The sequence below is a fragment of the Pterocles gutturalis genome, unplaced genomic scaffold (genome assembly GCF_000699245.1).
Source record: "Pterocles gutturalis isolate BGI_N339 unplaced genomic scaffold, ASM69924v1 scaffold8435, whole genome shotgun sequence".
In the NCBI taxonomy this organism is placed as follows: Eukaryota; Metazoa; Chordata; class Aves; order Pterocliformes; family Pteroclidae; genus Pterocles; species Pterocles gutturalis.
The window spans coordinates 5,644-21,053 of NW_010145780.1; the positions used below are offsets into that span (position 1 = coordinate 5,644).

Genomic DNA, 15,410 nt, shown 5'->3' on the forward strand with positions numbered 1-15,410 from the left:
AAGCCACCCCGGGAGCCGGCGGGGCTGCCGGCCACCGCCGGCGAGGCGTCGGGGTGCAGCGCTGTGCCGTTGGTGTGCTCGCTGCGCAGGGAGTTGATGGACGTCCTCAGGGGTGACCTGATAACCGCTGCCATGCCGTAGGGAACGCTCTGCCGGACGCCGTAACCCTGCCGCATCCCTCCGACCCACTGGCCCTGGTATGTCCCTGGGAAGAGGAGACAAAAGCAAAAAGAGGGTTTTCATGGTACGGCATCCTGCGGACCGTTAACGGCATCAAACTCCCGTGACAGCCCTTCGTTAGCAGGAGCAGCAAAGTGCAGCTCTGGATCCCAGTCCCATCGCCGTGACAAGGATTGTATATCACATTGTGGGAGGAAAAAAAAATAACATCTTGGTGGGACTGCAGGCATGTGCTCCAGCTTCAGAGCAGAAATATCAGAAACCAGCCAAGGCACCAGCATGCAGGGAGCGATGCTGCAAAGAACTGCCCCTTAGAGCAATCCCTAATTCGAAAGGGAACGGGGAAGGGGAATCGTTATCCAGGGGCAGACTCGGATGCTGTCCACACTGCCGGCAGTGATCAGTGTGGATGGTATATTCCCATGCATTTATTTATATACCTAGCGCCTTTCCCGCAGCACGTAGCGGAAGGGAGCAGCTCTATAGAAATAAAGGCCTCGCAGGGAGAGATCCATTTGGCTATTCTCCTCGGAAACGTGCCCCTGTTTGAACTCCTACATTTGCGTGGGTGCTTACTGGAGTCGCTTAACTGGTCGTTAGCAGGATGAGCCACCGCAGCACTGGGGATGGAGGCACGAGAAACCCATCCACCCCGGGAAGCTCAACGGGACCGTAACGCCTGCCCTGTGCACCGAAACACGCGGCTGTAATCTGCCCGGGGTTTCTAATCCCTTCCCTTCCTGGAGCTGGGCGATTGGCACGCTTTCGCGTTTTATCCCAGCCGGTTGAACTTGTTTTTATTCTTAGGTCGGCTTAATCTTTTCTGGACTAACTCGAGATGCAGGGATTCACCACCCGCCTAAGCCCTCGCAGGGTGGATTGTTGAGCCTGAGGATGGCTCCTTGCCTGGTACTGGTGCTACTGGGATGCTGTGGCTGGTCCCAGCCCCGGGCTGCCCTGCTGCCTCCCCCATCCCTGGCTGGCAAGGCGAAGAGCAGGGTCCTGTGCTGGGATAGGTGCAGGCAGCACCTCGTAGCATTGGGGTCTTGCTTCACACCAGCCCCACTTCCACACGCCAAGGGAGTGTTAAAATTTTGGGGTGCATTTTGGGGTGCATCAGCTATCTTATCTAAAAGTCACCAGGGCTTTGCACAAATCCCCCGGGGCTTGCTCCAATGCAAGCAGCCTCCCAAGGTGCTGCATTATCTGGGTGACAGCCTTGTGCACCCCAAAAAAAAAGCCATCCCCAAGGTGAGAGACCCCACGAAGACTTCTTCGGAGAAGGGGCACGGAGGGGCAGGGCCAGGCGGGCAGGATTTACTGAGGATTTATAGGATTAGCACTGGGGAGGGAGGCAGAGCACTGGGATTACGGCAGGCACCGGCAGGGCAGGGCGAGGAGGTGGTGGCAGCGCCGGCAGGGAGGATGGGGGACAACCGACAAGACGGCTGGCACACAGTTCAGAGGAGACATCCAACATGTCCTGAGTGGGACAGGGAGCCTGGCTTGCCCCGCTGCAGCCCACTTTGGTGTCCTCAAGAACAGGCGACAAACGATGCTGTGCACCCACGGCATCCTGGAACGGTACCTGGGGCAGGGGACAGCCCACCGAGCCACCCGTCCATCCCCTGCAGCTCTGCCACCATCTCGCTCCCCTTTCCAGCCCCTTCCCAGAGCATCTCAGCGGGACAAACTACTGGGGGTGATGGGCAGCAGCTGAGGGAGAGAGATTTCCCCCAACACCCCCAGCACCCCTGCAACGGGAGACCCTGAGTTGGTTTGGGAAGTCCTCGCCCCATGCTCAGCCTCTTGTTTCCTCTAGAGATGGATTCAAGGGGTTTTAGGTAAAGATGCCAGTGTGGGCAAGGGGACAGGGAGAAAAGATCCCGTGTGAGATCCATCAGAGCCTGTTCTGCCCAAGTCCTGGGCTCCCTTTCCCTTGGCTGAGTCCCTTGACTCAGTCCCTGGCCCCAGGCAGGTCCCTTGACCTCCCCATCTCCTAGCAAATCTGCAGGAAAAAAAAAATAAAAAGCTCAAACTGAAGCACCGCAAAGCAAGCACTGTCCTTTGCTGAAAACCAGAGGCAGCAGCAAGGCGCGGAACAAAGCGCGCTCGGAGCAGGCGTGCCAGCGCGTCTCAGCTGGAGCAGAGGCGGCAAATTGGTCCCAGCAGGTTCCAGCTGCAGCGAGTGCCTGTGCGGATCTCCAGCAAGGCAGAGGTGCCCGGGAAGCTGTCATCTTTATATTGGCCTTAAAACCTACTCTGAGAATTGCACGGCTGCCAGGAGCAATCGCTGCATCTCCTTGGCAAGACTGATTTTTCTAAGCAGAGGATGCAAGGATGGGAGAACCATCCCACCCATCCTGCTTCTCCCCTTCCAGCATCACAGAGTATCTCCCAGCAGAGAGCAAACCCCAAGTCTGCTGTCACGGGGGTCGTTGCTCTCCTGATTGCTTCCCTGCCTCCCTAGGAGGGCACAGCCACCTCCCTGGTGGCCATCCGGACATCTGGCCACCTCCACGGCCACCAGCAGATCAAAGCGCTTCCTTCCAAGGAGCTGCTTTCCCCCGTCCTCCCTCACCCAAACAGCACGCCTTCCTTCAGCTGACTTCATCACGTTTTAAACCCCCAAATATCCCGGGAATTGGCCATGGATACGGGCAGGTCTCGGAGCCATCTGATCTGCATTGCTAAGCACAGTCACCTCCTCCCCTCGCATGGCTCAGCTTAACCTCTGCCCCCCAACATTTGCAGATATATGCACACTGCTTGATCTCACAAGGAGCCAGGAGACTCCTTCTCCTTGCAGAGGAAACAGGATTTTACGATTTCTCCACTTTACATGCCAGGATGGACCGGCTAGTGCTGTCCCAGAGCCAGGGAGCTGAACAGGGAGTGTGCGATGGGCACCACAGGATGTCACAGGATGAGCACATGTGATGCCAAAAGTCCCCAGACTGATGGCATTGCCCAAGTCAGGGCACCATGGAAATGAGGCAAAGCCACCGTGATGGAGGAGAATTGCTGGGGAGAAAAACCTGCCAACCTCTTCCCCCCCAGCCATGCAGGCCACTCTTCTGGGTGCCTCCTATGGAAAAGAGGCAAAGCCACCGTGATGGAGGAGAATCGCTGGGGAGAAAAACGTGCCAACCTCTTCCCCCCCCGCCATGCAGGCCACTCTTCTGGGTGCCTCCAAGATGCCACAAATATCCATCCCCCTCTTGCGTGACCCTCTTGCACCGGGAAAGACCAAAGAACAGCCAAGAAAGTCTTGGACATGGAAAGAAAATCCTCCTGAGCTAGGTAAGCTGTGGCTTCCTACGGTAACGCAACCGAAGCAGCAGCCATTTCTGGGTTGTAGCTCTCTCTTTGTCATCAATATTTGCAAAATGCTTCCCGAAGCATTAATTGCATGAGGTTAATGGAGCGATTGCATCGGGGAAAATGCAGCGTCCATTACGTGGTCAGGGTGGAAGTCGTGGACAAGAGCAGATGGACAGTGGGAGAGCAGCGGACAGCCAGGCAAAGACATCTCAGTCCCCATCACCCTGCTGAAAAGGTGGCCTGATCCTGCCCTGGGAATGGGAATTTTGCCATTAATTGTAACGGCGGCAAAATCAGAGCCCGAGGGAACAGGCAGGTTGTGCTCTCGCTCGTGGTTTTGCCCCAGGGAAGATTTCTTGAATCCTGATGTAACCACTCCAGCAGGATTTGGCCAAGATAAAGATGATGCCAGGAAGGGTGGGGATGTGGTCACACATGTGCACGGAGCGGAGGTAAGGAGAGGACATAACCTGGGGCTGGGAGAAAAGAACCAAAGTCATCCTGAAAGATGGATAGGCAAGAATATTCCTCGTGAAAAAGGTGAGGAAATTCCGGATGGGATGGAAACATGGAGAGAAGAAAATGGTCAATGAGGGTGTTGGCCACTTGTGTTCTTAAGCCTTGGGTGTTGGTTTTTTTGGGTTGGTTTTTTTTTGGCTGGCTCCCCTTGGACCAAAGCTGGGTTGTTTCCAACTGGCTTTTAAAATTCCTGCAGGAATTTCTATTGCCCTGAGGACCATGCAGAGCCCCATCCTCGGCCAGAGCCAGCCAGGCTGAAAGCAGAAAGCGGGAAGTCACTGGCCTCCAAAGCATCATTCCTGATGCTCCAGCAGCAGATCGTATGTTTTGAGAAATGACAAGTACCAAAAAGCAATCTAATTTCCTCCAGCGCTTTCTCAGCATTTGGCTCAGGAGGCTAAAATTCAATCTGGGAAGAGAGCAGAGACTCTGCAGGGCTGCTCCTCTTGTCCCCATACTGCCAAAATCCCCGAAATCAGGGTTCGCCCTGGTTTGCACCCTGCAGAGACGGGGAGGTGAGCAGCACCCCCTGCAAAGCTGGTGCTGAGATGGCTGGATGCGACCTCTGCGCCTCCATGTTCCCTGCTGCAAACTGGGAGAACGCAGCGGCACCCCAGCAATGCAGCCAGGTATCGGGAGGACTAATTAGCTCCTAATTGCAAAGTGCTCCGGGAGGATCTGAGGCGTTACAGACACCAGGAAGACCGATGGGTTTCTGTTCATTTCCTTGGCTTTGCCGAAGAGTTTTTGGGGAGAACAGGGAAGGAGGAGACCCATCTCCATCTCCAGCGCATCTCCCCGGGGTCCAGCTGCTGCGCTGGGGCTCGGTGGGTGCTGGTGGGCTCAGGACCGCGGAGGGAGCTGCTCAGTGTTGCAGAGGAGATCTTCACCATGGCTGGGAAGAGGCAACCAACTCATGGTTTGCTCTTCCCACACGCAGGATGTGGGGCTGAATCCTCGGGCAAGAAGCAGAGTCACTTCACTGATGCCGTTCATCACCGTACCAGGTGCCTTCTGCACATAAGAGAGGGAAAGGAGACCTGAAACATCTCAAAAATGGCCTTTCTGGCCCAGATGGAGGTGGTGAAGGTGAGAAATGCCATGGGGTGGGAAAGCATCCGGCTTTGCCTGGCACCCACGGTCCTCTCCTGCTTATGGAGAGATGGTGAAGACCAGCAGCGATGCCCGGGGGAGTCCAGCTTTCAGAGAAATACGCAGCACCTCAGGGCAGGCTGGAGCAACGGGCAGATTTTGCAGGATCCAGGGGGAAGCCCCAAGGGATGAAGACAAGCTGCTCACAACCCCGCAAGAAACACGGGGCTTCCTTCGGCTCGAGGTGGGATCATTCCCTCCGATATGAACCCAACCCATCTTCACCACGGCATCAGAAGGAGGCAGAAGTTGGGATTTTGGGGGCTGGAATGGATGCGTTTTGTTCCCTTCCTCCCCCCGTGCCCAAGGATCTGGCATTCTGCAGGCTGCCGAGCCCGCTGGCTCCAGTCCAGGAACACCATTAAGTACAAGCCTTACGGACTGGAGGCTGCTCGCAGGCTTTTCCCGAACCGAGGCGGCTGGTTCTGCATCCTACAGGACGAAGCCCTTGGCAAGCACAGGGGGTAAAGCACACGGGGAGGTCTGCACCGCCCTGCCCTGCCTTGCTCCTCCGCTTCAGCTTCTCGCACGGAGAAATTCAAGCGGTTATTTAGGATGTTGTAAAGCATTTTAAAGCCTGGGGACACCTACATGTTATTATCACAACATGACCTCGGAAAAAGTCAGATGCTTGGAAAAATATTCCTTACCCATCAGTAACACTAAGATAAAAAAAAAAAAAAAAAAAAACCCAGACCAACCAAGAAACAAAAAACAAAACAAAACCCAAAACTAACAAAACAAATAACCCACTGTTATGGGTCAATGCAAGGTATTTCCAGGTGAGCTAAAATAACCAGCAGCACAGGCGCAGCTTCCCAGGCTTTCCAGAACATGGGAGCAGCAGGTTCTGAGGGACAGGTTCCTCTGTAGCCCTGGTCCCACCCCTGAAGCACAGCCCCATCTGCCTGTTACGGTGACTGTGTTCGGTGACAGCAGCGATCCCAACCTCCCAGCTCCACTCAGCAAAACTGAGGAACGAGGTCTGAATTGTCCAAAGTGCCCGTCTGCTTTTCCAAACCAAGCTGCAGTAATGAGACCTTGCAAATTGCTGGTTTATCTCGTGCAGGATCCTTCCTGGTACGCTCACCCCCCTTCTATCTCTGAACTCGGCAGCATATTAATTGCAGACGTCCGATGGCAGTAATTAGGCCAGTCTCCTGAATTAACGACAGAAGGAGCAAGTTTCACTGATACCACTTCCCAGCTATTTGAGATCAGAGAGGCCCAGGGAGGATTCATGGAAAAAATCATGTTCAGCATCATCTCAGAAACATCCATCCCAAAGAGAAGACGTGTGAGAGGAAAGAGAGGACTGGAGGATGCTAATCCAGCCTCCGTCCTGGTGATGGGAACATCCCTGGTGGTGGGAACCAGCTTGAGACGGAGGGCTAGGGCTTGCCACCTGCACTGCCCACCACAAAAGGTGGGAATCAGTGCTGCTGCACGTGGGCAACGCCGCACGGGTTCGTCACCAGCAGCAAATTCTCTCCCCTCCAGCCCTGCCGAGGCTCTCCATGCCTCTGACCACCACCGAGCCATGCTAAAAACACAGTCAGATGCTTCTGCCGTAGCTGCTAATTTGCCAAAAATACGCTCTGGTAACTGCTTACACAGGGGAAGAGATAAAGTCTGGCTTTTTGAGTATGCAAATAGGATCCGCAGGAAGGAACACGTGATGGACGTTAGTCATATTGCTCAATGCCGCGACGGATGCACGCATCCGCGATGGGCACGGGGAGGTCCAGGCATCCATGGCGGAGAGAAGGGAAGAGGGGAAGGAGAAGGGAGAAAAGCAGAGAGACGAGAGGAAGGACTAGAGTAGAGCTGTGACAGGCTGCTTTGCTGCTGCCTGGGCGCCGGGTAGCGTTAAGCCTGTTGCTGGGGCTCAAGAAAAAATACATCCCAATTACATACAATAATTCATTACAAGGCTGCAGCTCATCTTGGCATGGTTAGCTCGCACTTTTTAAAGCCAAATGGCTTTAAATAAATAAAAACAGCGGGGTGGTTGGGTTTGGGTGATGTACCATCACTTTGCAGGCAGGTAGAGGAGGGTGCAGGGCAGAGCCAGCGCCTCGCCGGGCACCTCTGCAGGAGCAAAAGCTGGGGGCTGGAGAGAGGAGACGGATTTATCCAGCCTCACGCCACAGCCTGGGAATCTGCCTCCTCCTCTGCGGATGCAAATAACACCGTAAAGTGACTCTGGCTGAAATAGCACACACCAGGGACTGCTCAGCCATCCTCCACAGGGAAAACCATCCGAAAGGCAGGTTCACGTGTGGCGAGGACGCTCATCCGGGGGATGTGAGCCCCATCCAAAGCATGGGGGGCCCTTTACATTCCCATTGCCGTGCTGTCTGCCCCAAAGATACTCTGCAATCAGGAGAGGAGCCGAATGAAGCCGCTTCCCTCCCTGGCAAACATCCCTGCGTGTCACGGTGCTGCAAAGGCTGCTGATATCTGCGCTCACGGGTGGGAAACTGAGGCACAGAGTCTCACCTGGCACTGGTTTCTGAGGCACCTCGGCTATTTGCTTTGAGAGGAAAAAACTCAATTTGCTCTCCTTCACGTGGAGGAAAACACAAGTCCATCCTGAGCATCCCCTCCCTCTTCTCTCTCATTGCTTCTGTACCTCCCGCCTCCCCGAGCCCGGCTGCGTTGATTAGCAATTGCCTTTTCCAGCCAGCACTTGGAGAAAGGCTTCAAACCATCACAACAACAATCAAACCTCTGCATCGCTCATTCTGCTGGGGCTCATAATAGTGTCTCAGGCCAGGCGCTATTTTTCTTAAAGCGCCAGGTCCTGGAGTCAGGGGAAATACAGCTTTTCAAGAGGAAAGAACTCAAGAAAGAAATTTCTAGTCTTCCTGGGCGTGGGAAGCGCTGGGTTCATGGGAGCCAGGGAAAGTCAAGGGAGCATCATCCCCTGGCGAAACAGGGACCATAGTTTGGCCCAGGGCAGCTGAATCCCTGCGGATTCGACTGGGACCAAAACCGGGATGAGGCTTTAGCACAAGGGGTATGAAACCCATTAACACACCGCTCAGCACCTTTATGAAGGCTAATGTGCTCCTCTCACAAAGCAGAGTGAAATCGGGCTAATGCTTAGTTAATCCTCCAGCGCTCTAATCCCCATCACAAACTCTCTGATCTCACCCCATTTCTCAGCAGAGCTCATGGGACTCATTCTCCAGCGCTCACAAACGACGCTGTGTGCCGGTGCCGGGTTTTGGGGGGCTGCATCCCTCGCGAGGGGAGGGGGATGCTGGGCTGCATGGGATGAGGCTGCACCAGGAGCTGCAATGGAGCAGGATGGGACAAGGCAAGAACAGGGTTTACTTATTTCCTGGGAAATAAATGATCAAGCTCTTATTCAGCCCAGGGAAACACCTTGCAGACCCAAAGGGACGTGCTAAGCAGGAAATCATATCTTTATCGTGATCATCTTGGTGTGAGTATCTGCAAACTTCAGGACCTTGCTCTGGGTGCTCACTCATTCATGAGAATTCCTGATGCTCTGCTGTACGCTACAGGGAAGTGGAACCTCTGCAGGGAATGATTTTGGGAAAGGAGTGGCTGTTCTAAGGGAATGCTCATGCATCGAACGCAATTTTTAAGGATTTTTTCACTCAAAGGCCAGAATCTGTCTTTGAAAAGCCAATATCAAACCCCAAAACATAAACACTTGCCCTTCAAGTGGGTTTTTCTACTCCAAGCTCCCCTTTTTTTGTTAACAAGTACTTTAATCCTGAGTTAAACACCTCACTGCAGGGGCAAACCAGCATCAAGATTCTCCTGTAACTCCTGCAAAAAAAAAAATCCTTTCTTGGCCAGGATTTCAGCCAACGCCAAAGCCAGACCCCAGACAGGTAAAAACTGCAAAATCTCACCGGACAGATGCGACCAGGATTTCAGCCAACACCAAAGCCAGACCCCAAACAGGCAAAAACTGCAAAATCTCACCGGACAGATGCTAAACCACAGCACTGCCCCTGTAAGACCATCACCAACCCCGTCCTGCCCGGCTTCTGTGCCTTCAAGTCACGCCCAGATGAATAGAGACCATTCATCTACATCAGCATTACCTGACTCAAAGCATTCAAAATTAATCAGGTTCATTTTCAAATCGAGGGATTTTTAAAGAGAAGGCATTTTTAGCTCTCGTCTGCTGGTTTCCAAGCCTGTACGAATGACTTTTCTGCAATAGTCTGGATGGAAACCTTGCTTCAAAAAATGAAGCTGAAAATCTTGCAAAATCACATGATTCCTCAAGCTGGAGCTTCAGGGGAGGAAAAAAAACCAAAAACCAAATGACCAAAACGTTCAGCTCCAGGAGCAGATGTCACCCAACCAGGAGCAGCCCCAGGGATGGCAAATCACATGCAGATATCCTGAGATTTGTCTCAGAAGCCGTGAGGAACCCTGGAGTAACCCAGCCCAGCATCCCCAGTGAAAGAACATTAAAATTGTGCTTTGGGACCGAAGTCACCCGCTGTTATGGGTCAGGGAGAGATGTGTATAGGGTCAGACTGCCCCGAGGGTGGGGTCCTACCCCAGCCCTGGAGCATCACACACCGGACAAAATACTCGAGAAGATGGGCTGGGGTCTACGCCTGGCTGGCAATTTCTACCTCCTGTACTTTTCCCTGGGGTCAAAATCCTTCTTCCTCTGTCCTGAGCTGCACCTGAAACTAAGCAGCATGTTCCAGGGAGATAAGTAATGACCATGAGTTCATATCATCTATTTTTAATGACACCGGTCAGAATCTTCGTTCAGTATTTTGATTCATTTTCCCGTGTTCCACGGGTCCTGATGGTTCGGTGATCGCTCTCCCAGAACTGCTGTCACATTGCAAGCAGCTTCGGTACCAAAGCTAGACACCAAGATGCTTCATAAACAAAGTTCATTGCTTTTATTTTTCTAACTAGCAGGTCCTTGGAGGGGGTTATTAGGACTGTGTAGGGTTCTGCAGGAACTGGGCGGATCGGGATCAGGGCACATTTGTATTTGCCTGTTTACGCCCACTATTCAAAGTCCATCAACAATTCCTTCCCGGTAGCAAAATAAGCCCGGAGCTGATACTTTTAAGGTAACTCTGGCATCCATGCTATGAATAGACCACACGGAAATCTGCCCTCGCTGCTGAGTTCCCCGCAGCTGGAGAGGAACCCGTGAAAAACCCCAGTACAGAGAGAGGCACGAGACAGCCCTCGGTGATGCCGCTGGCGGTGGTTCATCCAAAACCACTTCTGGGCTCAGGCGAGGGGGCTGCGTCCCCTTCCCGGCCAGGCAGGTCCCCCCAGTGTCCCTGGTCCATCCCCCCAGAGAAGCCCTTTACGCTGGCCAGGGGTCTGCTTTTGCAAAATATAGAATCCCAGGATGGTTTGGGCTGGAAGGGCCCTTAAAGCCCATCCAGTGCCACCCCCTGCCATGGGCAGGGACACCTCCCACTAGCCCAGGTTGCCCAAAGCCTCATCCAGCCTGGCCTTGAACCCCTCCAGGGATGGGGCAGCCACACCATATTTCATGTTTCTCATCTCCTCAACCACTTCAAAGCCATTTGGTGGGTAGTTCCCGGTGCCACTGCTATGAGAGGTGCTGGGGGTGTCACCAGTGCCACCACAGAGCTGGGGGACGCTGGGCACGGAGCCGCTGGGACGGGCTGCGAGAAAGCCCACGCCGACGGCTCCCACCGCACCGCGTCCCTCTCCCCATCGCTTGCTGGGGGCCTAGAAAACCCACTTGCCTACTCACACGGTGCTAACAATGCAAACACTAATTATATTTCCCTCACCTATCCAAGGGATGATTCACGGAGGTGAGTGGGCACGCAGGATTACACAAGACGAACGCCGCGATGCGACTGCCCGGCTGGTTCGGGGTAGCCCTCCTGAGAAACAGTCCCCTCCCTGAGCCCCTGTCCCATCTCAGATCCCGAATGCTTTCAGCTGGGGAGAGGTGGAAGGAGGAGAAAAACAGCTTTGGGAGGGATGGAAAGGGCAAAAGGAGATTTGGGGCTTCTTTCATCCACCCCACGGCATCCCCCCCACACCCGTGGTTTCAGCTGAACCCAAACCCAATGCACAGCTCCAAGATTTCCAGGACAAGCCTCAGCTACAACTCGAACCCTCCCCAGGGTGCAATCACTGAGTATTCCCGAATGGAGCTACAGGAAGGCAGGAACCCGCTGAGATGCCTCCTGCTCTCCAGCCCTGCTCGGGAGAGGTTCTCCAGCGGGAGGAGGTCCCCAACCCTCCGCTCCAGAGAGCTTCCACCAGCTCCAGCAAGGGCACGGCAGCACCTCCAGCTCCCGTGGGTGCTGATCCAGGTGGATTCAGCCCCTTTCGCCTCAAGCAAAGGTGCAAATCCTGCTCCTGCTCTGAACCAGACCCAGCAAACGGGTTGTGCAGCTCCAGCATCCCAGCGAAGCCATCCCCAGAAGCCCGGTTTATGTAATATCGGGGTGTCTCTGCATGGGGACAGGAGGTGGCAGGGATTTTTAGCAGAAGGATAAAGACATGCCAGCAGTGTCGTGGTTTTTTGGGGGGGTCTGAGTGAGTGCATGCATGAAGGGAAAAGACAGACCGGTGCACACATGTGCTGCAGGTGCAGGACCATGGGCTGGGTGTGCTCGGTGCCAGGGAGATTTGGCAAAGTGCAGGCTGCGAGGGGAACAGCGAGGCTGGATTTGCTTCTCTGAGCTCTGTGCAATAGGTTTGCATCGATGGACGTGCACCCACACGGCTCAGGGAAGGCGGTTTGCACCCATCCGGTGCGTGCACGGGCCAGGGGAGCGCTGGCGCGGGGCTGGGGGCAGACCCCACGCGCGTGCAGGGATGCGAGCGGAGGGGTGCAGCGGCGTCGCGGCGTGGGGAGGAGAGGCGTGTGTGCATGGCGATGAGTGTGTGCGCGTGGGAGGTGCGAGCTCGGCAAGCTGCATGTGGGGGAAGCGTGCATGCGTGTGCACGGGGCAGGCTGAGCACCCGGCATGGAGGGGGACGGGACCGGGGTGACAAGCCAGGATGGCAGCGGTGGGGACCGGGACAGCAGCGCTGGCCACCACATGCCATACCCTACATCCAAGCCCCACGCATCAACATGTGTGCATCGGTCACGCAAAATATCGCTCCCCAAGATAGCGCTGGCAGCGGTCGGTGGGGTGTTGAGATGTGCCGTTGCTCACCCGTGTGCGAGGAAACGGTAAAATTGGAGCGAAATCCATGAATTCTGGGGCATCACGCTTCCTGAGCCTCGCTGCGCATTTAGGGACCCATCCCCTAGCCCTGGGGGATGTGCTAAAAAAAAAAAAATCTATGCAAGGGATGAATATTTATCTGTGGGTGGCAAGTGACAGATGCTGGGGCGAGGATTCTAGGATACTTCAGCTCGATGAAGGTAATAACTTGAATAGATTAATGAGAAACATCCTTCCCTACAGTTGCCTCCCCGGTGCCATCGCTCCGCAGCCCCCTCCCAGCCCAGCTCCTGCACACACCAACTTCTTGCACCCAAATGCACAAAGTTCATTATGGTTCGGTGTCCGAAACATTGGAAACACCCAGTTTTGGTGTTTTCCAACCCAGAATGGAGACAGGCAACTGGGAAAGGGCCATGGCCTCTGGGTACTCGCAACTGAGTTGGTGCAAGTGCAATTTCGGGTGGGTTTGGTCCCTCCGTGGGGAGTGCCCAACCCAAACTGGGACAAGCTGGTGTGGAGGAGCCCGGTCAGGGTGTGTGTGGCCCGTTCCCGCGCCCGGCAGCAGGATGGGCTTGGCCACAGGTGCCATCGCTCTGCATGTCCCCAGCCCCCTCCTCTTTGGATGGTTTGCAGAGTCCCTGGCAGGAGCATTTAGCTCCAGACCCTGCCCTGTTCTCCCACCGATCCTCCCACCTCCTCCCAAAACCATAAACACGCAGTACAGCTTCTGCTCCCCTAATCCACCGAGAAGCCGGGCTGGCCTGACAAGATGGAAAGAAAAAAGCTCTCTGCTTCTGGTAGGTTCTCGGAAACAGGGAACCTGCTGCTAACCACCCTCATTTTGGAGATGCTCCCCAGGTTCCCCAAAGAGCCGCCGTGCTGCGGTTGATGGGGAGCGTGCCGGGGTGGGGGCACGTGCGTGCCCGGGGACGGGGCCAGCCCTGCAACACCCAACCCTCCGAGACCTGGAGTTTGTCGAGACTTGTGTCTGCCTCCCGCAAACCTCCCCGGCAGGGGCTGGGTGCCAGGAGGGGAGCAGGGCGATGGCACCGGCGTTGGGAGCATGCAGAAACCTCCCCCCCCCATATCCCCTCCTGACCGCTCTGAACGTGGGAGCTGCGATTATTCTCTGCCCAAGCTTTATTCTCAACAGAAGGGCTGCTGGGATTTATCGATGGCTCGCAAACACACACTCGGCAGATTCCAGCTCAGACCCCAGCATTATTCCAGGCAGCTGGAACAAAAGGTTGCAACTATATTTTTCCTTTAGGAGAAAGCCACCAGCATAAAATTATCACTAAAAAAAATTCAAGAGATTGGTGCACCTCTCCCTTCAAAAGCACAAAAAGAGCAGCTGCAGGTAAGGTTTGATCTTGCCTCCCTGTATAATCACAAAGCAGCAAACTGGGTTTTCTAGAGCAAGGCTTTGCAGCACCTTTCAGGCAGGCTGCGATGGAGCCCATCAGCGCTGCAATTCCCTTAACGTAGCAGTCCTGGAAAACAATAATGTCTTGTCTTTTTTTTTTTTTAAGAAAAAAAAAAAAAAGAAGCCTGCTTTAGATGGACACATTCACCAGCAAAATAACGGGGCAGTGCTGCTGAATGCCCCCAGAGCTGGTAGGTAGGCCTGCCTCGGATTATGGTGGCAATTTAGATGGAAGTAGCTACAAAACATGAGAGAGGATGATACAGCCACTTACAGCACAGCACCAGCTGTTTCTCCTAATTCGGCTTTAAAGCTTGTTAGTCCAGCAATTTATTTTTTTTTTGATCACTCCAATTGGGTTTTCTTATTTTTCATTTAATCCCAGTTTCCCCTCCGCATCTCGTTAAGCCATGTTGATGGCAGAGAATAGCTTTGGTGATCCCTCTGAGCCCCTACGCTAAGCATTAAGCTGTAAACTAGGAATGTAAGACTCTTGCCTGAATTAGTCTTTTCCCCTGGTATTATTATTTGCAGGGCTGCATTTGGAGGGGCTGCAGGGCACGCAAAGCCCCCAGGCCCTCGCTGGAAGCATCTGCAGCACCAGAGCTGCACCCACCTGCCCTGGACTCCCCCCACGCTCGCGTCCCCTCTGCCCTGCGTTGCTTCGATGCCAATCCTACAGGTTCCAGTGGTGCAGTCAGAACTGCGAATCCCATGTGCAACTTGGCTCGTCTCCCAACTCCCTTGGCCCACCCCATCCTCCAGCCCCCCTGGGTGAGAGCTGAGCATCCCCCCACCCGTGCTGCTGGCTCCCCTCCCCAAAAAACCGGGTCGAGGAGAGCAGTAAGGGAGGACCCGGCACCCAGCGACCCGCTGGACATATGGGGCTACCTGTGGCAAGGAGCTGGGCTGATGCCACGCTGTGGGCTGGTTCCTCATCTCCTGCGGGGTACGAGCATCCCTCGCTCCAAGCCAGCAGGCTGCAAACTCCCAGACTCCATCCCAAATCCATGGTCCCCTTTCAGAGGTTTGTACCCCCACATCGCCACCCACCCCATTTGGGAAGGTATCAATGCAGCACCTACCTCCATCCGAGTAGGTCTCTGTCCCGTAGCCATCCTGTAATCCATTGCTCCAGGTGCCTTCGTACTTGGCCCCATTTCCAGTGCATTCCCGGACCCCATAGCGTCCCTTAAATCCATGGGTCCACTCTCCTTTGTACACCCCCTTCCCCTTGCTCTCCATGCCAATGCCATGGCGCTTGCCCTGCGCCCAGGTGCCCTGGTAAGTGTTGCCGCTGGGCCAAGTGTAGACCCCCAACACCTCAAAGCCGTGACTCCAGGAGCCCGAATATTCACCTTGACCCTTCGGGCCGGTACAAATTCCGTGGCCATGAGCCTTTCCGTCCTCCCAGCCTCCACAGTACGACCCTCCATCGTCAAAATTAAACCTTCCCCCACTGGACATGCATGTAATTCGGTTTGCAAATCCCTCAAAAGGTGAAAAAAAAATTATATATATATATGTATGCAGAAAATACAATGCAAATGACGACTCGGGGAAAAAAATAAAAAATTCTTAAAAAAATTCAAATCAAATCAAACTCA

At 54.4% G+C, this 15,410-nt stretch overlaps 1 protein-coding gene across 1 annotated transcript in view; it reads right to left on the bottom strand.

Moving 5' to 3' along the window:
• The window catches only part of LOC104470532 (junctophilin-3-like), a 16,068-nt gene extending 798 nt beyond the window's left edge, over positions 1-15,270 (bottom strand). Inside the window, 2 exon segments of the mRNA XM_010085491.1 lie at positions 36-205; positions 14,889-15,270. Coding sequence (XP_010083793.1) covers positions 36-205; positions 14,889-15,270 — 552 coding nt within the window.
• Between the last annotated feature and the right edge of the window lie 140 nt (positions 15,271-15,410).